The 24646-nt window shown below is 46.5% G+C and overlaps 1 protein-coding gene across 3 annotated transcripts in view; it reads left to right on the top strand.

Annotated features, from left to right (window-relative positions):
• Window positions 1-24646, top strand: part of EXTL3 (exostosin like glycosyltransferase 3) — a 132661-nt gene that overhangs the window by 86741 nt on the left and 21274 nt on the right. For all 3 annotated transcript variants that reach the window (XM_018051859.1, XM_018051858.1, XM_018051860.1), the window contains 3 exons: window positions 3974-4065; window positions 5794-8420; window positions 20807-20934. In XM_018051859.1, coding sequence (XP_017907348.1) covers window positions 6273-8420; window positions 20807-20934 — 2276 coding nt within the window. In that variant the 5' untranslated portion in view covers window positions 3974-4065; window positions 5794-6272. The remainder of the gene's footprint in view (window positions 1-3973; window positions 4066-5793; window positions 8421-20806; window positions 20935-24646) is intronic.

The following is a 24646-nucleotide window of genomic DNA, read 5'->3' as shown; positions in this document are numbered from 1 at the left end:
CGACTGAGCGACTTCATTCATTCATTCATACAAAGAGTTAATGACCAAACAAACAGATAATGATTGAACATTTTCTAGAATAATGAAAGACGTGCATCTTAAGAACCAGAAAGTTTGAGTGCTGAGCATCCCACTCACCTCCCGCTCCTGCCCCCTGCTCCAGATTCCACATGTCGACACAGCAGAACTCCAGAGCTGAAGAGATCTTACATACAGCCAGCATGAAGAGTCAGGTTATCCACAAGGTACAATAGTTAGACTGACATCTCACTTCTCAGCAACAAGAACAGAATCCAGAGGATTCTTCAGTTGGTGGAAAAGAATTACTACCCTAGAAGGGTGCATGCAGTTGGATCCTTATTTAGGATTTAGGGTGAAATAAAGTGTTTCACATAAAATTTACCACCAACAGACTGTGACTGGAGGAACTACTTTAGGAAAAAGGAAATAACCAGAGGGAGGGAATGAAATGTAAAAAGGAGTGGAGCTCTGAATAAGGAGCTTGGTAAATATGTGGGTGAATCTAAGCAAGCACGAATTGCATTAATGATAGTAAGGGCTAATGTTGAGCGGGTAGAAACATGGTGGAGCTAAAATAGCAGTCAATATTGATGTAAAGTCAAGAGAGGTCATCATAGGTAAAGTCGTTTAGTCGCTAAGTCGTGTCCGACTCTTTGTGACCCCATGGACTGTATAGCCCGTCAGGCTCCCTTGTCCATGGGATTTCCCAGGCAAGAATACTGGAGTGGGTTGCCATTTCCTTCTCCAGGGGATCTTCCCGACCTAGGGATCGAACTCAATGCATCCTGCTTGGCGGATGGATTCTTTACCACTGAGCTACCAGGGAAGCTCCAGTCATAGGTAAAGATCTTTTATTAATTAAGAAGAGGGATAGAATACTAGACATAATGTTAAACTTTCAACTAAAGTCATAAATTGAATATATAACTTCCAGACTGATTCAATTCAGTTCAGTCGTGTCCGACTCTTTGCGACCCCATGAATTGCAGCACGCCAGGCCTCCCTGTCCATCACCAACTCCCGGAGTTCACTCAAACTCATGTCCATCTATCGGTGATGCCAACCAGCCATCTCATCCTCTGTCGTCCCCTTCTCCTCCTGCCCCCAATCCCTCCCAGCATCAGAGTCTTTTCCAATGAGTCAGCTCTTCGCATGAGGTGGCCAAAGTATTGGAGTTTCAGCTTTAGCATCAGTCCCTCCAAAGAACACCCAGGACTGATCTCCTTTAGAATGGACTGGTTGGATCTCCTTGCAGTCCAAGGGACTCTCAAAAGTCTTTTCCAACACCACAGTTCGAAAGCATCAATTCTTCAGCGCTCTGCCTTCTTCACAGTCCAACTCTCCTAGCCATACATGACCAATGGAAAAACCATAGCCTTGACTAGACGCACCTTTGTTGGCAAAGTAATGTGGTAGAGGGTTTAAAAAACATAAAAAACTTGTCAACTAAAAGTCAGGAAAGAGATGGGAAGTAAAAAAAAGTGATAAGTAACCCCCCTTCCAAAAAGACTGTTAGTAAATCTTAATGTATCACAAAAGTGTAAGTAGATCAAACACTAGTTTAAAGTCAAAGGTTGTTAAATTAGAGTTCTATTAAAAGAATGAAATCTTGTTCTCAAGTGTTTCTAAGGGGCACCTAAAATACAAGGAAAGATGTGGAAAGTTTGCTGGGAAAAGAATGGAAAAAGTTAAGCTAGGCAAATATTAGGTGAGAGCTGAGTGTCTGACCAAGTGGCAGGCAGTGCCCAAATATCCATCGAGCGTTCAGGGGATAAACAGAGTGGCGGCACATACCTACCATGGAATATTATTCAGTCAAAAAGAAGGCTGAAGTTCTGTGCTGCAACACAGATGGACACTGAAACATGTTAAGTGAAGTGAGTTCCATAAGGACAGACACTGTATGGTATTCCTCATATGAATATTTAGAAAAGGCAAGTTCGTAGAGACAGTAAAGTAGAGATTACCAGGGGCTGGGATTGGTTACATTCTTTGCAGCCAAAGATGGAGAAGCTCTATACAGTCAGCAAAAACAAGACCGGGAGCTGACTGTGGCTCACATCATGAACTCCTTATTGCCAAATTCAGACTTAAATTGAAGAAAGGGGGGAAAACCACTAGATCATGCAAGTATGACCTAAATCAAATCCCTTATGATTATACAGTGGAAGTGACAAGTAGATTCAAGGGATTAGATCAGATAGAGTGCCTGATGAACTATGGACAGAGGTTCACGACATTGTACAGGAGGCAGTGATCAAGACCATCCCCAAGAAAAAGAAATGCAAAAAGGCAAAATGGTTGTCTGAGGAGGCCTTACAAATAGCTGTGAGAAGAAAGTGAAAGGCAGTAAATGTAATAAAAAGTCAGGGAAGAGATATTATGATGGAGATCAGTAGGTCAGTGCCAGAAAGTGTCAGGGGCTAAGAAAGGCTGCTTTAAACGGGGATACCAAGAAGTGAAAATCTGAAGGGTGAGGAGGAGTCAGCCAGAGAGGAGCCTGGGGAAGAGCATTTGAGACGGAAAGATCAGCAGGTAGAAAGCTTCTGAAGCAGTTGAGAGCTTGGGCAGTTGGAACTGAAAGGAGGCCAGTGCAGCTCAAGTTGAGCAAGCACGTGTGGCAGGGACATCATGTGTGAGAGAGAGAGAGTAGATTGGTGGTCGGGAGCCAGGGCTTCCCTTGTGGCTCAGCTGGTAAAGGATCGGCCTGCAATGCGGGAGACCTGGCTTTGATCCCTGGGTTGGGAAGATCCCCTGGAGAAGGGAAAGGCTACCCATTCCAGTATTCTGGTCTGGAGAATTCCATGGACTATACAGTCCATGGGGTTGCAAAGAATTGGACATGACTGAGCGACTTTGAGGAGCTGGTTATGAAGGACCTGGCAGTGGAGTGGGAGAGCACTGAACATTTTTAAGGAGTGGAGAGCCACGGCTGAACTCAAAGTTTAAGACGGTGCTTCCGGTTGCTGCGTGCAGAAGGCACCGTAGGGTGCAGGCTGACAAGTTGGGTGCTCAGTGCCATGGCAGATGACAGCATCAGTGAGGCGTGTGCACTGCATGTGGGGTTACATCGGTGAGGAGACTGCTCCTCATCAGTGTTTCCCTGTGACGTTTATTTCTAGAGCCCAGTACCTTCACTGTCGTGTTCCAGAGAATGGCAGAAGAGAGTCCAAGTGTTTTTGTTTTTCTTTTGTGCCTGAAATGATGGATTTAGCTGTTTGGGAAAGAAAGTTCAGCTTCAGAGCACTGATGACACTTTTGCCTAATTCCAGTAAAAGAGATGGAACTTGATGGGGGTAGAAATTTTAGAGTCAGTGTTGAATTGCTGGTTTCCATCAGGGCATTTGTTTCTTTTTCCAGTTCTGTTCACTGTAAGTTGGTGGTGCTAGCAATATGAGATTGTGTAGTCAGTCTCCAGGTGACTTTTTAAAGACATTTTGTTTAGACTCTGTATAGTTTATTTCTGAGTTTTTAATATGAAAAATGTTAAACACATAGAAAAGCAGACCCGCGTGTCTCCCTGTCATTCAGTGTCAACAGCAGTCTGGCCATGACTAATCTTGTTTCACTGATGCCCCAGAGTTCTCACCACCACCCTTGTCCTATTTATTTTTAAGCAAATTCCAGATAAATCGTCTGTAAATATCTCATTATATACTTGTAAAAGGTAAGGACTTTTCTACATTTTAGTGTTTTGGTTTATTCCCTCTTGGAGCACATAAACAGGTAACCATCTAGCTGGATGGTTTGCCTTTGAGAGTGCCAATTTATGCTTATTGTCCAAGTGTATTTATTGATAGGACCCCTTTTCACTTAAAATACTGTCTCCATTTGAACAATAAATTCTGTGACGCCTTGTATACACGAAAAGCCTTTTCATGGTGGACAGTAAATAAATTCTTCAGTATTGAGTATTTTCCTAATAGCTTGTCACCTCTCTCTCTCCTATCAGGAGAGCAAGCCCCGGAGTTCACTGCTTCAGGAGATGATACACCGAAGTGCGGTGCTGTGTGAGTCAGAGACAGGAGGGGCCTGAGCCACCGGGTAAGCAGGGGATGGGGCAGCCAAGTTGCCTGGATCTTGCCACTTGTTTTCCTCCACCCCATCCTTTCTTTGTTAGGATTTGCTCATAAACGCAGAGCACATTTTTTTATTTTGAAAACAAAAAAGGATATTTTAAACATTTGAATTAAAAGCATAATGCTTTAGAAATATTGACCTACATGGATATTTGGTAAGCGCTAAACTAAATTACCCAAGTTTAGGTTTTTTCCATGATTGACTATTATTTGGGTTTTGTTGTCCTTATCTCATGGTCTGCTCACTCAAACCTCTTAGTAACATTGTCATCACTTTCTATTTTTATCTAAAAGGAGAGATGACTCTATTAAACATTTAATAGTTATACATGGTTAGCAAAGGTGGAAGCTAGAGAGAGTGACTAAGCATCCGTAAAAAACCCCTCATTTTATACTGTCTTGGGGTAGTATCCTTGCTGTTTGTCTGTGTCTTTTTAGGCTAAAGTAGTTCCCTGAGGTCAAAGACTATTTTACATCCTAGCTTCTCCCACAGTTATACTTAGCATGTCTTAGACATGAAAAGAGTATGATGAATACTCTTTGGAGGAAATGAATGAAGGAAATTGGAAGTATTTTTGGCATGAAGTAAAGTCTGTTAGTCGTGTCCAACTCTTTGTGACCCCATGGACTGTAACCTATCAGGCTACTCTGGCCATGGGATTTTTCAGGCAAGAATGCTGGAGTGGGTTGCCATTTCCTTCTCCAGGGGATCTTCCTGACCCAGGGATCAAACCCAGGTCTCCTGCATTGCAGGCAGATGCTTTACCATCTGAGACACCAGGGAAGCCCTTTTTTCTTTTTTTTTTTTTACTTCTAGATGTACTGAAATTGAGGAGAAAGCAAGTGTAAAACTTTTATAACTTGTGATAGTAAAGTTTGGTAAGAGAAAAGGACTGGGAATGCTGGTTCAAGATTCATTAACCTAAAGTATCGCCCTTTATTTTCGTAGCAACACAATGTATTGTTATCTCCATGCATTTATCTCTGTTTTGGGAGATTAGAAACCTGAGGCCTAAAGTCTCACAGCAAATCTCTGTAAAAGATAAGAAATAATACCCCCATTTCTAAGTACAGCATTCTTTCTGAAAGACCAAGTTACTATTTATATAGAAGATAAATGAGAAGCAAACTGGGGAATACATTTTTGTCTCTGGATTACTGTACCCACTGCTGGTGAAGATCCAGAGAGTTCTCTTCAGCTCTTTTCCCCCACTTTGAATATAATAAATGGAGCTCCTCACAGAGGTGTTTTTTTTTTTTTTTTTTGCTTTTCCCCAAAACTTAAAGAGGCAATTTTCCTGTCAGTAATGAACATAAATAGGAGGGTGTTTCTCTGTCTCACCAGGATGCCTAAGTCTCAAATAACAAATTGTTAGGAACATTTTTGCCCTCTGTTGAATGTAGCTGCTAATCATTTTATAGGGCTCTAATAGGAAGAAAGTGGGTGTGTCTGAAACTGCTTTTGGACACTTACCTAATCCATCTCTTACTATTAATAACTCCAAGTACAATATCCATGCCAAAAAATAAAACCTGTGTTGGACTTAAAATGTTCTGCGAGGCACACACCAGTGATCCAACCGTTGTTCCGTCTTAAAAGAGTTAGGCATTTTCTAGGAAGTTTCAGAAGTGGGGAAGCAAGGTTGTTGAGCATAAGGTCTTCAAGACTGACACACGTCTCTTTCTTTTGCAGGCCTGAATGTTGGCAGTGACACTGTTAAGAGGCTGGCATTTATTTCTGTTCTAACCAGCTACGGTATAACTGTGAAAAGTAACTATGCATATGTGTTGGTCAGCGAAACCAAGGAACAAGAGCTATGGCAGTTGAGGAGGTCTGTCTGATTCCAGGGTATTTTTCCCCGGCTCCACCACCAGGGTTCTCCCTCCCACCTCAACAACCATGTGGTACCCTCTGCCTTTTGACAGAGATTAAGGACATGTTCTTTGGCCTACAGCTAGAGCTCAGAATCTGCTGGAGTAGGGTCAGAGACCATTTCAGTCACAGCTGAGGAAGATGAAATTTCCATTCTACTTGGTGCCTTGTCCAGGGAGCACACTAACTCTCCGGAAAGCGTGTTGAGTGAGAAGAGGCTGAGCCTGGCCCACTACAAGCCCGTGGTTATGGCGAGTGAGCCAACGTGACCAGCGCGGGCAGGAGCCGCAGAGGGACTCATGACGGGCTATACCATGTTGCGGAATGGGGGTGCGGGGAACGGAGGTCAGACCTGCATGCTGCGCTGGTCCAACCGCATCCGGCTCACGTGGCTCAGCTTCACGCTCTTCATCATCCTGGTGTTCTTCCCCCTCATCGCTCACTATTATCTCACCACCCTGGACGAGGCGGACGAGGCGGGCAAGCGCATCTTTGGCCCGCGGGCTGGCAGCGAGCTCTGCGAGGTGAAGCACGTGCTGGACCTCTGCCGCATCCGCGAGTCGGTGAGCGAGGAGCTCCTGCAGCTGGAAGCCAAGCGGCAGGAGCTGAACAGTGAGGTCGCCAAGCTGAACCTGAAGATTGAGGCCTGCAAGAAGAGCATCGAGAATGCCAAGCAGGACCTGCTCCAGCTCAAGAACGTCATCAGCCAGACAGAGCATTCCTACAAGGAGCTGGTGGCGCAGAACCAGCCCAAGCTCTCCCTGCCCATCCGCCTGCTCCCGGAGAAGGACGAGGCTGGCCTCCCGCCCCCCAAGGCCCAGCGGGGCTGCCGGCTGCACAATTGCTTCGATTATTCCCGGTGCCCTCTGACCTCTGGTTTCCCCGTCTATGTTTATGACAGTGACCAGTTCGCCTTTGGCAGCTACCTGGACCCCTTGGTCAAGCAGGCTTTCCAGGCCGCGGCCCGAGCCAACGTTTATGTCACCGACAGCGCGGACATCGCCTGCCTGTACGTGATCCTAGTCGGGGAGATGCAGGAGCCCGCTGTGCTGCGGCCCGCCGACCTGGAGAAGCAGCTGTCCTCCCTCCCGCACTGGCGGAGGGACGGCCACAACCACGTCGTCCTCAGCCTGTCTCGGAAGTTGGACACCCAGAACTTACTGTACAACGTCAGCACCGGCCGGGCCATGGTGGCCCAGTCCACCTTCTATGCGGCCCAGTACCGGCCTGGCTTTGACTTGGTGGTGTCGCCCCTAGTCCACGCCATGTCGGAGCCCAACTTCATGGAAATCCCACCACAGGTGCCGGTGAAGCGGAAATACCTCTTCACCTTCCAGGGCGAGAAGATCGAGTCACTGAGATCCAGCCTTCAGGAGGCCCGCTCCTTTGAGGAGGAGATGGAGGGGGACCCCCCGGCCGACTACGATGATCGGATCATCGCCACCCTCAAGGCCGTCCAGGACAGCAAGCTCGATCAGGTCTTGGTGGAATTCACCTGCAAGAGCCAGCCGAGAGCCAGCCTGCCGACTGAGTGGGCGCTGTGCGGCGAGCGGGAGGACCGCCTGGAGCTCCTGAAGCTCTCCACCTTCGCCCTCATCATCACGCCGGGGGACCCGCGCCTGCTCGTGTCCTCGGGGTGCGCCACCCGGCTCTTCGAGGCCCTGGAGGTCGGGGCTGTCCCGGTGGTGCTGGGGGAGCACGTGCAGCTCCCCTACCAGGACGTGCTGCAGTGGAGCGAGGCGGCGCTGGTGGTGCCCAAGCCGCGGGTCACCGAGGTCCACTTCCTGCTGCGGAGCCTCTCGGACAGCGACCTGCTGGCCATGCGGCGCCAGGGCCGCTTCCTCTGGGAGACCTACTTCTCCACCACGGACAGTATCTTCAGCACCGTGCTGGCCGTGATCCGGACGCGCATCCAGATCCCTGCCGCTCCCATCCGGGAGGAGGCGGCGGCCGAGATCCCGCACCGCTCGGGCAAGGCGGCCGGCACCGACCCCAACATGGCGGACACCGGGGACCTGGACCTGGGCCCGGTGGAGACCGAGCCGCCCTACGCCTCGCCCAAGTACCTCCGCAACTTCACGCTCACCGTCACCGACCTCTACCGCAGCTGGAACTCCGCCCCGGGGCCTTTCCATCTCTTCCCCCACACGCCCTTTGACCCCGTGCTGCCCTCGGAGGCCAAGTTCCTGGGCTCAGGGACCGGATTCCGGCCCATTGGCGGCGGGGCCGGGGGCTCTGGCAAGGAGTTTCAGGCGGCGCTGGGAGGCAACGTCCCTCGGGAGCAGTTCACGGTGGTAATGTTGACTTACGAGCGGGAGGAGGTGCTCATGAACTCCTTAGAGAGGCTGAACGGCCTCCCGTACCTGAACAAGGTCGTGGTGGTGTGGAATTCTCCCAAGCTGCCGTCAGAGGACCTGGTGTGGCCTGACATTGGGGTCCCCATCATGGTAATGATAGAGCCGCGAGCGGTTTGTTTACCGCGCCAGAAGCTAGTTCATTCTTGCTCTCTTTCCCGTAAAGATGCTGTTGTTTTTTTAACCTATTCAGATCTTTTCCCCTTGCTTCTAGTTCAGTTCTTTCACGTCTTGCCAGTTCTCTGCTGCTCACTTCCAAAGGGCCCTAAGACGGTCCCACAGGGAGACTGATACTGGCCCCCTGAAGGTTTACAAAACCCTGTCATTGACCTCGTAGACATCTTCTCCGCCCTTACAAAGGGGCTGATCATGAGAATGATGGTGAAAAGCTGACGCTTAAGAAGCACTCATATATGAGTTTATAGAACTTACAGTAACAGTAATGAGCTAGTATGATTTCTTCTGTGGAAACTGAGGCTTAGACATGTTAATTAATTTGCCCAAAGTCACCATTAGCATATGTGGTGCCTGATTCCAGGAGCTGTGGTTTTAATCACCTCCCTAAGGGTTTAGGAAGGAGACCTGTTCACTTCACAGGATTGTCTGCAAGTCCTCTGGGAGACTGGCGTCAGGGTTTGATATTTTAGGAGTTGGAGACCTTGGACCTTTTCTGTAGTTTCATTCTCATGAAACTCTTCTCTGTTACGGTTAGGATGACGTATTCTACAGGAAAAGTAATAGCCAAATATGCAGGGTAGAGCTTTAGTTCTGAGTACTTTGCTTATCCACCTTCTGTTGTAAGTTTGCCCGTCTAGAAATAGGAGATCACCCACTTCTCTTAAATGTGAGGCCTAAGAACAAGTCTCAAGCCACATGGCAACAGTTTACCATGCAGCACAGGTACTTTCCAGAAAAGGCAGCAAAGAAGGGCCGAAGTCTGATGAGCCATCACTGCTGGACGCTTTCTTAAGAAAATTGGTCGTTTTTAGAAAGAATTTGCCTTGAAGGGGAACGTTTAGGCTAGACCAGTTTTTAAAATATTTATTTCATTGAGGAGCTAATTCACATGAAATGTTTCCTAAGCAGCATAATGGTATATGGGAAAGTATGAGTTTTGGCACAATAGAGACCTAGGATTAAGTAGTCATTTTGTAATCTTTGATAAGTTAATTAACTCCTTTGACTTCAGGATTAAAGAGGGATCTAAGATAATACAGGGCTTCCCTGATAGCTTGTTGGTAAAGAATCTGCCTGGAATGCAGGAGACCCAAGAATCTGCCTGCAGTGCAGGAGACCCTGGTTTGATTCCTGGGTTGGGAAGATAACGCTGGAGAAGGGGTAGGCTACCCACTCCAGTATTCTTGGGCTTCCCTGTTGGCTCAGCTGCTAAAGAATCCACCTGCAGTGTTGGAGACCTGGGTTCGATCCCTGGGTTGGGAAGATCCTCTGGAGAAGGGAAAGGGTACCCATGCATTCTGGCCTGGAGAATTCCATGGGCTGTATAGTACATGGGGTCGCAAAGAGTCTGACATGACTGAGTGACTTTCTCTTTCTTTCACTAAGATAATACAAGTAGTCAGTTCAGTCGCTCAGTGGTGTCGGACTCTTTGTGACCCCATGGACTGCAGCACACCAGGCCTCCCTATCCATCGCTAACTCCTGGAGTTTCCTCAAACTCACATCCATTGAGTCAGTGATGCCACCCAACCATCTCATCCTCTGTCAACCCCTTCTCCAGCCTTCAGTCTTGCCCAGCATCAGGGTCTTTTCCAGTGAGGCAGTTTTTTGCATCAGGTGGCCAAAGTATTGGAGTTTCAGCTTTAGCATCAGTCCTTCCAATGAATATTCAGGACTGATTTCCTTTAGGATGGACTGATTGGATCTCCTTGCAGTCCAAGGGACTCTCAAGAGTCTTTTCCAGCACCGCAGTTCAAGAGCATCAATTCTTTGGTGTTCCACTTTCTTTATAGTCCAACTCTCACATCCATACATGGCCACTGGAAAAACCATAGTTTTGACTAGACGGACCTTTGTTGGCAAAGTAATGTCTCTGCTTTTTAGTATACTGGAAAAGTGCTCAATAATTATTTGATTCCTATTTATTCCTTCATGTCAAAGGAGATGGAAGTCAGCATGGATGTTCTGCTTATGTTAAGGACTCACTTCACTGATAAACCTCCTTGTACCCACGACTTAATTTCCCTTGTGTCATAACTGGTACTACCTCTCTTCTCTTGTACACATCTTTGTTTTCTTTTCTTTTTTTTTCACAAATGCCGCTACTTTCTTCCTGCTGCTGCTAATCTTCTCTTGTATTTTATTTAATTGAATTTATAATCAGAGACTCTTCAAAGACTGTAGGGTTCTGCAAACTTTTGACCCCAGAATTTATTTTGTATATTAAGAAAGCTTTGTAAAAGTCTATAGATTTCTCTATAGACTTCTTACTAAATACATTTCACGTTTTTTCTTTCCTAGTTACAACTTTTTGAATGTCATCAAAAAAAAAAAAAAATCGTTCTGTGAAAGGTCGATGCTGCTCATTAGCAAAGCAGCCTGTGTTTTCCATTTTGCTGAGTTTTCTGTAAATTTGTTAGGGGCGTGGAGAAGCTGATGCCGCGCCATGGTTAACAGTGTCTGAAGTGCAGCGGAGCGCTTGCCAGAATGAGTCCTTCATTTTAATTCTGGCGGGAAATAAGTCATTCTCTTGACTACCGAGCCACTTATTGCAGCAGTACCATGCTTAGTCAGAAAGGACCAGAAACTCTCCAGGCCGGGGGCAGCTCTGAATAGCTTGTCCGTATTAGTGGTACACTTTTCTTTTTCCTCCTAGTTCCTGTGAAAAAAGAAGAAACTCTTTTAAGCTGGAAGATTTCACCCCATTCTCTAAATATTTGGACTGCTTTCTATTCAGTATGTAAGAGAGGCAGGGTTTTTGGGCAGCAGTTGACCTGCCGCCCTCTGGGGCACAGAGCTATCGGGGCGGGCTGGGAGGGAGGGTGGCCCTCCACGGTGGGAAATGGTAGTGTTAGGAGCCATCTCAGAGTGGGTTTTCCACCGAGGATGCAGACGTGACCTCTTTGTTAATTTTGTTCTAGTTAACAGTAGATCTCTCTAAGATGACCAGGCAGTCTTTCAGGTTCCATTCCTTCAGGGAAGATGATTTGAGCTGAAAGAAGCAACCCAGGCGCCTACCTGCCACTTCAGAACACGTTGGGCCGTCTGTGGATCTCTTCTCGGTGCCATCGTAGCAGCAGGCACCCATGCTGTCTGTCTGTGGGCTGTGAAGTCTGTTGAGCCCTCGGTGTTCAAGTAGAGAGCAGGCTTGTCTCAGGAGTACCTACTGGGGTCTGTGGTGAAACCCCTCTCTCTTTTCCATTACTTACATAGCAAGGGGGAAGCTACTCTGGGTCTGGCTGAGAGTAAGTGTGGTTTTCACTGCCACCCTCCTGCCTGGAACGCTTTATGTAAGGAGAATTTCAGTTGAGGTCGGGTTGGGCCTGGGCAAATTGACCGCCTGCCCCCAGGGAGGTGGGGTGCGTGCCACCAGCTGCGGTGGGTCTCTCAGCTGGATGGCAGGGAGGGCTGCACCAGAGGCATCGTTCTGTCTCTTGCTCGTTTGTGAGCAGTCGAATCGGGCTCCTTAGCTCCTTGGGTGGAATGACATGAATGTTTAATGGAAATCAAATGGAGGGTGGCATTGGGCCAGGGGATTTGAAGGCCTGCCTTTTGAAAAGCTCCCTTCTCGGGATGGGGGTCGGGGAGGGGGGAGTCAGCACTCTCATGCATCTTAAAGATTTCCACTGTTTCCTGGCTGCCGTTGTTTGTAGTGATAGTGATTTCTCAAATATTTATTTCCCCATAGGTAGTGTGTTATTTTTCTCTGGCCACTTTGAAGACTTTTTCTATACATGTGGTTTCCAGCAGTTTGACTGTGATATGCGTCTGCGTGGTTTTCGTTGATCTGTGTTCTGATTGGGTTTCACTTAGTCTCTTAAGGGCTTATCCCAGGTGGCTCAGTGATAAAGAACCCGCCTGCCAGTGGAGGAGATGTGGATTCGATGCCTGGGTGGGGAAGATCCCCTGGAGAAGGAAATGGCAACTCACTCCAGTGTTCTTGCCAGGGAAATCTCATGAACAGACGAGCCTGGTGGGCTACAGTCCATGGGGTCACAAAGAGTGGGACAACACTTAGCAACTAAACAACAGCGAGGCTCTTAAATCTAGTAATTTATGTATTTTAAAATTATATTTGGGGAGTTTTTAATTCAATACTGTTCAGGTATTTTCTTCCTCTTTGGGGACGTCATTCTGTGTATAGTAGGCATTTAAAAAAATATTTTACAATTTTATTTGTCCTTTATACTAGGCATTTTGATACTGTCTTGCCGTTTTTGGCAGCTCTGTTCATTGTTTAAAAATCATTTTTTATCTTTGATAATTTCTATTGATATGTCGTCACGTTTACTGACTTTGATGTCTACACTGCTCTTTATTTTATGGAGTCAGTTTTAAATTTCAGATACTGTGTTTTCCAGTTTAAGAATTTTCGTGTTTTTAACACAATAGTTTCTGTTTCTCTCCTGAGATTTCCTGTTTGGTTTTTCCCCATTCTGAGTACACCTCGTTTAAAAGTTTTTTTAAAAAATGTATTTTATTTATTTGGCTGCGTTGAGTCTTAGTTGCAGCGCATGGAGTCTTCATTGGTTCACGTGGGATCTTTCATTGCTGTGCATGGACTCACCAGTTGGGGCACAGGGGCTCTGGAGCGTAGGGGCTCAGTAGTTAAGCACACGGGCTTTCTTGCTCCTTGCCATTTTCCTGATCAGGGATCGAACCCACGTCCCTTGCACTGGAAGGCGGATTCTTAACTGCTGGACCCCCCAGGAAGTCCCTCCTTCACTTCAGTGAGCGCAGTTATGTTAGCTGCTTTAAAATCTTGGCCTGCTAATTCCAACATATGGGTTGAGTACTCATTGTAATTGGGGGTCCTGTTCTTCTGGTTCTTTGTACAGCAAACAGTTTTGTATTAAATTGTGAATGTTGCGAAGACTGTGGGTTTTGTTTTATTTCTCTGAAAAGTGTTGAGCTTTTAGTTTTAGCCGGAAGTTAATTTGGTTGGACAGCAAGTTCTCTTGGGTGGCAACGCAAATGTTAGTTCAGCCTTTTTGTCTGTAGCTGGTCTGCTTGTGAACCGCAGAAAGACTGCATGGTTCTGGGGTGACCTGGAGACCGGGTGGTTTATACACAGAACTTGGAGCTCTCCTATCTGGTCTCTGTCTGCTGCAACCCCTTTCTTCCAGGGGTTGTGGTTGCCCCAGGCTCTTCCCTCTTATTCCTCAGGCCAGAACAGCTTGGGTGCTGTATGCAAGTTTAAGCTATCCTCCTTGGTGCCAGCTCTGGTCTACGCTCAAGGTGAAAGCAGTGGTGATTCTCCCCATGTCAGTAATGCCTTCCTAAATTTTGGCTCCCCTTCGTAATGTGTCGCCTTCTGCTCACTCTGGTGTCTTCAGGTAATAATCTTTTGGTATTTTTGTCCAGAGTTAATGTCGCCGTCAGCAAGAGGCTACGTCTGGGTGGGCAGGAGCTGGTCTCTGATACACAGCCCCACCCAAAATACTGGTTCAAGTTACTACTTTATTCTGACCAATTAACACATCTTTTTCACTCTGCTTTACATTCTGGAAAATAGTACATAGGGTGGCCTTGTTGGAGCATCCTGTGGAAATGAGACCATCAAAATCAGTCCTTTTGGAGTTTTCCAAAGGGGACTTTGTTGTTCACCGTGTAGTCTTGCCCGCTCAAAACACTCTCCATCTCTATGCCGTGTACTCGCTTGTTTTTAGGTCCCTGATAGCCGAGTCCCTCAGTTCTTAATTTTTAGTTCTCTGTAAAGGGTACAGCTCCTTTAAATAGGGTGCCTAGGAGGACTGTTTTGAAGAGGTGACATTTGAGCAGAAGCCTGAGGGAAGTGGGAGAGTGGACCATGTAAACTCTGGGGGGATGTACAGAGGACAGTAAGTGCAGGAAGCTTGTCGTGCTCAGGCCACGGCAGGGGGACCTGTGTATGCTGGGTGGAGTGATCAAGGGTAGAGCTTGAGAGGAGCTCGGAGGAGACAGAGGCAGCACGTGCAGGCCGTGGTGAGGACTGAAGGTTTATTCTCAGTGTGTGAGGGTGCGAGGGGAGGGTTTTGAGCAGAGACAATTATGATACTGTGGAATGGTGGGGGAAAGAGCAGACACAGTTGAAAGGCTATTGCAGGAGCCCAGGTGAGGGGTGCTGGCGGCCTGGATGGGGCAGTCATGGTGGAGATGGTGATTCAGAGAGAAGTGTATCACACTGCCGTGGGGGTCTCCAAGGTCTCTGGAGATGAGGCCAGAACGCGCCATGTTGCCCAAGAGAAGATTGTGGAGATACGAGGTGGTTTTTCAGCCCTTTCCCCCCGCTCTCCCAGTCCTTGATACTAGAATTGAACAAGGCAGGTTCTGTCTGGGGAACTTAATGTCATGCCAGGGTGGTTATTTTAGTCCTGTTGCCCCAGGAGTCTGCTGAGGAAGGCTGGCGGAGAACCCAGCAGTGTTGTTAACTCAAGAGTCATCACAGTTCAGGCTTGGGCCTCTGCCAGCTGGGCCGTTAAAGGCTTCGTTTCTTGCTGGCTAGCCCGCCAGGCTCCTCTGTCCATGGGATTTTTCCCAGCAAGAATACTGGAGAGGGTTGCCGTTTCTTCCTCCTGGGAATCTTCCCTCCTGGGACTCTTCCTGACCTGGGGCTGAGTCTGTGTCTCCTGCATTGCCGGCAGGTTCTTGACCCCCGAGCCACGGGGGAAGCCCCCAGATACTGAGCTGTTTGCTACTAATTGGGAAAGGGCTTATCATGATAGCTAATTAAATACTTACTAGGTGAGTGATACTTGGCTAATTAATGTGGATTTGCTGATTCTACCTGAATTTAGAACCCAAATGGTTAGTTCACGTATTGGCAGAAAGGATTCTATTTAAGTAGTAGTTCTTGTATCATTCATAAACTCCAGAATTCCTCAGAACCCGGGTTGAATGTTAACTGAAGATACTGCTTGTTTTTTGTATGTTTTTGTATGAAGCAGACACCTCATGGATTTGCATACAGTAGGCGTCTAGGTTGTGCTTGTTGCCCTATTCTGTTGTGGTGAGAAGACGGCCACCTTCACAAATGAAGGTGATGAGAGGACTAGGGAGCCATCATCAGCGAGTATTGTGTGTGAAACAGGAAAAAGAGCGTTACTGAGCACTGCTCCTGACCTTGACTGTTGTAGGTTGATGGATTTTTTTTTTTTTTTGGCTCTAGAAAACTAGATTGGATACTAAGAGGTTTCAGTATAATCCTTGTTTATAGCTGACATATAAACTTCTCAAGTCTTTATTCCCTATTCTGAACACGTGGATGGGACAGGGCTAAGTTAGGTCCTGTTTCCTGTTTGTTTCTTCATTTGTGAACACTGGTGGAGCATCTTCTGTATGGCAGGCACCGTACCCTGTATGTTCTGGTCAGTGCCATACCAGTAGCTAAATCCGTAGCTTGAAGGTCAGTCTTCATGTTCACAAGTCACTAAGCTGTAGTCATAAGGCGTGAAAAAAAATTGCCAGTGTTAAGGGAGTGGAGAGAGCATTGTTTTAATTTGAAAGAAAACAACATCGACAGAAGTGAGAATGTTTCCTGAACGTGACACCTTACTTCTGGCTGACTCACTTCTTTCGCGTTTGATCTGCCCTTTGTGACATCCTTAGAGGCCCAGGCTGTTCTGCGTGTTTGCATTACAGATATTTGAATCTCTTTGTCCTTCTGATTCTGGTGCCAGAATGGATAACGGTTGATTTGCTGAGCTTTTGTCTAGCCATTAAGCACTACAGCTCTGAAGCAAAACTGGTAGAAGAAAGCTTTTTCTAAAAGAAAATTTTAATTTATTTATTTGACTGCGCTGGGTCTTAGGTGTGCCATGTGGGACCGTAAGTTGCGGTATGTGGGATCTGGGATTGAACGCAGGCCCCTTGCATTGGGAGCTTGAAGTCTTGGCCACTGGACCATCAGGAAGGTCCCAAAGAAAGCTTTTACTTCTCTCACCCTCCCCTCATCCTTTGATTTTAGTTTGTATTTGCGAACTTTGTAAAGGCAGAAATCTCTTTTTGGTTATGAGAAAGAGGGGACGTGCTTACATTACGAATTACACGTATTCAGAGTTGGCTTTGCTCTCTCCTGGTGGTTGATTCTGAAAATGGCGCAGTGGCATTTGGGCTGGATAGTTCTCTGTTGTTGGGAGCAGCCCTGTGCAGCGTGGGATTTAGCAGCATCCCTGGCCTCTGCCCACTAAGTGCAAGTAAGCCGCCGGCCACCCAGTGGTGACAACCGAACGTGTGCACAGATACTGTCGTGTCCCTTGGGGGTCACAGCCACTCCTCGCTGAGAACCCTTACAGCAGACCTGCTGACCGGAGTTTCTCGCGGGTTAGCCGCAAGCGGGCTGCCGCCGTTCTTGACTCTGTGTCTCTGAACCCTGGAAACCTTCTCCTTTATTCTGAGTCAGCTCCCTTACCCTGAAGATCTTGCTGTTGCCCAGCCCCGAGGAGTAATGCTAGGATGAGCTGAGACAGAACACGTGCTGTATTCCTGAATCCAGAGGACTTGTTCTTAATGGACCTGCCTCTTAATGAACTTTGATAAGCTTGCTAAAAAACTGAATGTGAAATCTAGGCCAACACACAGTTGATAGGAGACCTTCCGCCCCATCTCGCTTTTCCACGGGACAGGCAGGTCCTCTTGACTGGATTCGCTTTGTAATGAGCCAGAAAGTTTGGCTGTGTTCTAGGTATCACAGCATGATGCTTTTAGTTTTTATTGTTGTTTCTGAAGTTCAGATGAAGGAGTTGACTGTAGTGTTGTCAACAGTGTGTGGCTGGTAAATAGCTCCCGTTTTTCACTCAACATGGTGCTGTGTCGACTCAGCGCGGAGGTTGCTTACCCAGGTTCATGCGTGTAGTAAGTGATAGAATTGAAATCTGAACTCACATTTTTCTGGTTGACTCCAAAGCCACGCTTTCCCCTCTGTCCCAGCGCCTCTCAAAGTGCGGCGTGCCTGGGACTCACTCTGGAGATCTTGTTAAAACGCAGGTCCTGGCTTGGTAGGTTTAGGAAGGCTGGCGGTTCCGCCTTTCTAATGGGGTCTCGGGTGACGCCCATGTTGTTGTTGACCTTGGGATCACACTTTGAGTACTAGAGCTCTGTGCTGTGTCCTGGATTTTTTTTGTTCTTCCTTTTCTTTTTGGTTCTGCTGAGTGTTCGTTACTGCTTGTGGGCTTTCTGTAGTTACAGTGAGTGGGGGCTACGCTTCCTTGCGATGTGAGAGCTTCTCATTGTGGAGGCTTTTCTCGTAGAGCACAGACCCCAGGGGCACGGGCTTCACTGGTGCGGCTTGCAGGCTCTAGAACACAGGCTCAGCAGTCGTACCGCGTGCACTTAGTTGCTCTATGGCATGTGGGGTCTTCCCAGACCAGGGGTCAAACCCATGTGCCCTGCATCGGCAGGCGGCTTCTTATCCACTGTGCCACCAGGGAAGCTCCTGAATTGTTAACTGTGGTATAGACGATCCTCCTGGTGATTGACCCACAGAATTGGTGACCTACAATTGAACATTCAGTAACCGGGTGCTTTACCGATTGTTTTCTTCGTTTTAAGCGGTGTGTATTCCCTGGTAGGGTTGAGGGAAAGCTCTGTTCCGCTGAACTGGCAGCATTGCCGTTCTGTGTTGAGTGAATGCTGGGTGTGCTTGGAAAGTAACGTGAAAGATCCCAGGGTAGATTGTGGGGGCAGGCGTTACAGTGTGCAACTGCCAAGGTCCACTGACCCAGGGTGGGCGTTACTTTACATTTCCACATCTCTGAAATTGGGTGTGTCTTAAGCCTCAGATGGCATTTTACCGTCGCTGGATGTTGGCAGTTGACCCCTGCTCCGTGGCCACCCTCCCCCTTCCCGGGGGTTGAGCCCCTGGCCGCCTCCCCCTGCTCGGTCCTCTCTTTCTCCGGACCCGGGCGTCAGTGCCCTTGCTCTGTCACTGCTGAACCCAAGCAGGGAGGTCCAGGCTGTGAGCGCGGAGATTTTCATCTTGTTGAGACGTGCTGCAGGGCAAGATGGATTTCAGGGCCTTTTGCTTTGCCCTGACGTCTGCCGTTGGTAGCAGCACAGCTGCTACCAGATTCCCCTGTGCTTACTTGGTAGGGACTCCTCGGGGACTGAGCCAGAATTTTAAAAAGCTCTTTACTAGAGTAAACATTCTAAATGATGAACTGTGTTTTCATATTTTTCTTATTTGGCAGCATTTTTATTTCTTGATAGTACACAAATTAATAATGCATTTTTCATGGGGCCTTAGCTAGATGAGACTTACAAGTTGAACCTAAGTTTACCAGAAAAAGACTGATTTGGAGTTAGGAGGCGTGAGTTAGGAGTCTAGCTCTGTGAGGGGCCTGTTGTCCACGTGCAAAGTAAAAGCTGACTGAACGATCTCTGAGGCCCTTCTGGCTCTGCACTAATTGGATTCTAAGTGTGCTGGAGTGAATTAATTGAAATGTGAGGTCTCTGCTTTAAGAACATAGAAGAAGTGATTATTAGTACTTTTGACAAGATTGGTGAGTGAGGAGGCATCTGAGCCGGGTGTTCAGGGGCAGCATAGTTGGGGTGGAGGAACAGGAGAGAGAGGATTTTAAGCTGAAGAGACGGTGCTCACAAGGTCATGGGAGAGCCTTTAAAACCATTCACAGGGACGTCCCTGTGGTCCAGTGGCTGAGATTCTGGGCTCCCAGGGCAGGGCCCATGGGTTCAGCTCCTGCTCGGGGAACTGAGATCCCACATGCTACACAAAGTGACCAACCAACGAACAAACACACTCAGCTTTTAGACCCTGGGTAAAATTATAGTCATCACGTTATGGAGAGGTGAGCCTCAGGACAGGTGTCCCATTGCAAGAAGGGTGTCCCTTCCCAGCTCTCGAAAAAGATGGTTACTCAAGACGTTCTCTTTGTTTCTGGCTTTTGAGAATAAAATGAGTCCTCACTAGTTAGTCAATGAATTAATTGGTATAGAAACCATAAAATTAAAGGAGCTATCAGAGTCACTCGAGTCTGTTCATCCTTGTTTGAGTTTCAGAGTCAAAGTGAATAAGAAAGCTACTACTAGTAGTAGCTACCATCTGAGGCACATTCGAAAGAAAAACGGTGAAAGTGAAGTCGCTCAGTCGTGTCTGACTCTTTGTGACCCCATGAACTGTGGCCCACCAGGCTCCTCTGTCCATGGGGCTTTCCAGGCAAGAACACTGGAGTGGGGTGCCGTTGCCTTCTCCAGGGGAGCTTCCCGACCCCGGGATTGAACCTGGGTCTGCTGCATTGTAGACAGATGCTTTACTGTCTGAGCCACCAGGGAAGTCCACTGGGGAAGCCCCCCAAGGAGGCACATTTAAATAAGTGTAAAACTCATAACGCAGCTCTTGCGATTGAGCACTGCGTCTTTGTTTCGGGAAGAAATAGCAGCTTTGCATATGTCAGTCACTGGGGGTAGAGATCCTTTGAATTTGGAAATTCTCTGGACCCAGAGCTCTTGCTTTTACTGAGTCAGGTTCACCTGGAAAGAAAAAGCTCTTGTAGGTGTAGTCCGTGATGCAGGTAGCAGTCGCAAAAGCAGAGGAATTAACCCCAACTGGACGGGCTCGCCTTTGTTGTTTTAGGCCGAAAAGAAGGGCCTTTAATCGGGACTCAGAAAGGACACAGGCTCCAGGGAGTTCTGAGTTGGGTTTCAAGGGGATTCCAGAGCTGAGGATCATAACCTCAGTTCTGCTCTGCCACTTTGTGTTCTCTTGGGAAAGTTATTTTTAATATCCCTAAACCGTGTCTGTTGTATACTGAAAATAATGCTCAGCTTTAGCTTGTTTCCCAGGAAAGTTAGTTAGCAAATGAATAAAGCTTACAGTGTGAAGTCTTTATGAATTTGCTGAGTTATAAGGTGGTTTTTATTCCTGTAAGAGGTATGCTAGATTTTACAGTTTGGTTTTGCTGTTGCTGTTATTCCACCTCTGAATCGTGTGCAACTCTTCGGGACCCTGTGAACCACAGCAAGCCAGGCTCCACTCTTTTCGGTATCGCTCAGAGTTTGCTCAAGTTCATGTTAACTGAATCAGTGATGCTGTGTCTAACCATCTTATCCTCTGTTGCCCCCTTCTCCTCCTGCCTTCAATCTTCCCAGCATCAGGGTCTTTTCCAATGAGTCGGTTCTTCACATCAAGTGGCCGAAGTATTGGACCTTCAGCATCAGTCCTTCCAATGAATATTGGAACAAGAGGCTCTTTAGCTCTTATTCACTTCAGTATATTTAGCCACGATTTCCTTTGACTTAAAGACAGCCTTGCTTTTGCATTCTGCAGTACAGCACTGATCATCAGTGTTTTTCTTTTCTCTTTACAGGTGGTTCGTACTGAGAAGAACAGTCTGAACAACCGATTTCTGCCATGGAATGAAATCGAGACAGAGGCCATCCTGTCTATTGATGATGACGCTCACCTCCGCCATGATGAAATCATGTTTGGGTTTCGGTGAGGAGCTGATTTTTAATCAAGAAACGCTTTTGTTGGCAAGTGACAGGAAACTAACTCAAAACCTGGATGAGGCAGCCAAATGAATTTCATAGCTGGTAGTAACTGAGACATCTTGTGTGCTAGTCGCTTCAGCCGTGTCTGACTCTGTGCCACCCCAGGGACCGTAGCCTGCCAGGCTCCTCTGTCCATGGGATTGTCAGGCAAGATTAGTGGAGTTGGTTGCCATTCCCTTCTCCAGGGGATCTTCTCGACCCAGGGATTGAACCCTCATCTCTTACGTCTCCTGCATTGGCAGGAGGGTTCTTTACCACTAGCGCCACCTGGGAAGCCTCAGGACTTACATATCTCACTTTGAAGGAACAGTACAGATAAGAGAGCAGAATAGATCAGGGCCACTCAGAGTGTGTCCAGTCCTGGCGCTGACTCATGGACAGTTTATTTCCTGTCCAGAGTGAGGTAAGATCAGAAACTGAGGGTAGATATTTAGAAGCCTTTAAATAACTTGGCATTTACCATGACATCCAAGTGTGAGCATTTTTCTTGTAATTCGTTTTCGAGAAACATTTATTGACGGTCATTCATACGTCATACAGCTCACTCATTTAAGTGTCCCATTCAGTGGCTCTTGGAGTATTTACAGGGTTGTGCAGCTGCCCCCGTAATCTGTCTAGAAATCTTCATTACCATCAGAAGACATCTTGCACCCATTAGCAGTCAGTCTCTGTGTTTCTCCAGCTCCTCTAAACCATTGGCAACCATTAATGTACTTAGTTTCTCTGTAAATTTATCTGTTGCAGACATCCCATGTAAATGGTACCGTATAATATGTGCTCCTTGGTAACCGGTTTCTTTCACTTAACATAGTGTTTTCCGAGTCCATCTGTCTCGTGGCACCTGTCAGTGCTTCATTCTGTATGGAAGGACGCATTTTGTTGACTCCCAGGTGGCTCAGTGGTAGAAGATTGTGCTCGCCAGTGCAGGAGATGTAGATTCTACCCCTGGGTTAAAATTCCCTGGAGAAAGAAATAGCAACCAACTCCGCTGTTCCTGCCTGGGAAATCCCACGGACAGAGGAGCTGGCAGGCTACGTCCGTGGCGTGGCAGAGAGCTGGACCCGACTGAGCGTGCACACACACATTTTATTTGTCCATTTTTTGACACTCGGGTCGTTTCTGCTTCTTTGCTATTGTGAATCCTGCTGTGAACATTCATGCACATGCTTTTTTATGTGACTGTTAATAGATACATACCTCGGAGTGGAGTTACTGGATCATATGGTAACTCTTGGTTTAACGTTTTGAAGAACTCCCAGCCTGTTTTCCAGAGTAGCTACACCGTTTTATATTGCACCCGCAGCGAATGGGGGTTCCGATTTCTCTGTGTCTTTGTCGACACTTGATATTTTCTGTTTTTTATTTATAGCCCTCCTGCTGGGTGCAAAGTGGTATTTCAGTGTGGTTTTGATTTGCATTTTCCCTAATGACTTAGGATATTGCTCTTTTCATGTGTTTAGGAATAACTTATATATCTTTTTTGAAGAAATGTCTATTTAGATACTTTGCTGTTTGTTATTTGGGTTGTCTGTTTTTTTTTTTTAAACTTTAGACTTTTTATTTTGTAGTGGGGTATAGCCTGTTAACGTTGTAGGAGTTTCAGGTGAACAGCAAAGGGACTCAGCTGTGTATGTATGTGTATCCATTCTTCCCCAGAGTCCCCTCCCATCCAGGCTAGCACATTACGTTGGGCAGAGGTCCCTGCTGTACAGTAGGTCTTTGTCGGTTTTCTGTTTTAAATATAGCAGTGTGTACATGACTGGCTTGTCTTTTTATTTTTGAGTTGTCTGAGTTCTTTGTCTATTCTAGGGACAAGTCCCTTATCAGGGATAATGATTTGTAGTTTTTTCCTCTTATTCTGTGGGTTGCCTTTTCATATTCTTGATGGTGTCCTTCAAAGCACAAAACTTTTCATTTTAACGAAGTCCAGTTTGTCTAGGTTTTCTTTGGTTACTTGTCCTTTTGGTGTTATATTTAAGAAACCATGCAATTCATTTTTTTTGTATTTTTACAAAAGCACAAACAAGCCCCGGGAAAATTACTTCTTCGCCACATAGTTTGGGAAGCACTGGAGTAGACATCCTTGGGGATCTTGTTCAAACGAAGTATAGACCCAGGTTGGAGAACTCTTTTCTCTGTGCTTTTGTTTCGGGCACTGAGAGCCTGGCCGCTTTAGGTGGGTGAGTGCAGATGCTTGAAAGGAGCAGCAGCTTTACTACTGTACTTGTCTTAAGTCCATGTGTGGTTACCTGCCACATTTCTGACAGAGTGGAACATCTGTTCTTCCTCTCCCTCACCCAGCCTCTCATTTCCTCTGACCTCCTCCTACCACTATGTTATTGAGGCGAGAATCTGTGGTTAGCAGTTGTGAAAATCCCACTGGATTTCACATTACCATAATAATAAGTAACCAGGTCTCTTGCCTTGATTTTATGAAAGGAAAAAAAGCCATGTGATGATAGCAGAAAGGGGCCTTTGCCATCACAGTTGTTGTTATTGATGGTGACGGGGGAGGGACGGGAAGGTGGGGTGTTTCCGATACAGCGTGATGAACTTGAGAGCCTCCTGAGGGACTGGAGGCTGTGGACGGAGTCATGGGGTGTTAACAGGAGGATTGCCGATCAGCGCTAGATCCCGAGAATGATTAGATAAGCAGTCCTGCTTTGATGAGTTTGAAGCTTGTTAAGATAACTGGTGTTTGCTATCTTCTGTGGTTGTTGATTTAGAAAGATTTTTTATCTTTTCCGTTTGTCACCAGATTTCCAAATGGTGAGAGAATAATGGGAAGCCTTGTAACTGAAGGTACTGAGCATCTTTTCACGTGCTCAGTGACCATCGGTTTATCTTCTTTGGAGAAATGTCTGCTCAGACCCTTTGCCTTTTTATTATCAAGTGGTTAAGAGTTTCTTAGAAATTTGAGGTTTAGTCTCTGGTTATAAGACAAGTGAATTATCTCTGACTCTACTTCCAAATCTTCTATTACCCTGAGTATTTTCTCATTTGTTTGGGCATCCTTTGATCTAAAAACTTTGCTTTTGAATTAGAGTTTTCATCTTTTCCATATGTATGCTAGGGATGGGATTGTTGGATTATATGATAACTCTGTTTTTAGTGTTTTAAGGAACCTCCATGCTGTTCTCCATAGTGGCTGTACCAATTGACATTTCCACCAAGAGTGTAGGAGGGTTCCCTTTTCGAAAGGATACATGCATTCTGACGTTCATTGCGGCACTGTTCACAGTAGTTGAGACATGGAAGCAGCCTAAATGCTGGTATCAGCAGATGAATGGATAAAGAAGATGGGGCGTATAGATGCCGTGGAATGTTTCTCAGCCATAAAAAGAATGAAATAATGCCATTTACAGCAACATGGATGGGCCTAGAGATTATCACACTGAGAAGAAACTTAGAGAAAGTCAAATATCATATGATATCACTTATATGTGGAATCTAAAAAAAATGATGCAAGTGAACTTATTTACAAAACAGAAATAGACTCAGACATAGGAAACAAACTTAATGGTTCCAAAGGGGAAAATGAGGGGAGGGGTAAATTTAGGAATTTGGGATTAAAAGATACACACTACTATGTATGTGTCATTTCGCAGAGCTGTACGTGGCTGAGTGACTCACACACGTATATAAAATAGATAATT

The sequence above is a fragment of the Capra hircus genome, chromosome 8 (assembly GCF_001704415.2).
Source record: "Capra hircus breed San Clemente chromosome 8, ASM170441v1, whole genome shotgun sequence".
Classification (NCBI taxonomy): Eukaryota; Metazoa; Chordata; class Mammalia; order Artiodactyla; family Bovidae; genus Capra; species Capra hircus.
The sequence above is the reverse complement of the archived record's forward strand: the minus strand, read 5'-3'. Positions and strand labels throughout refer to the sequence as shown.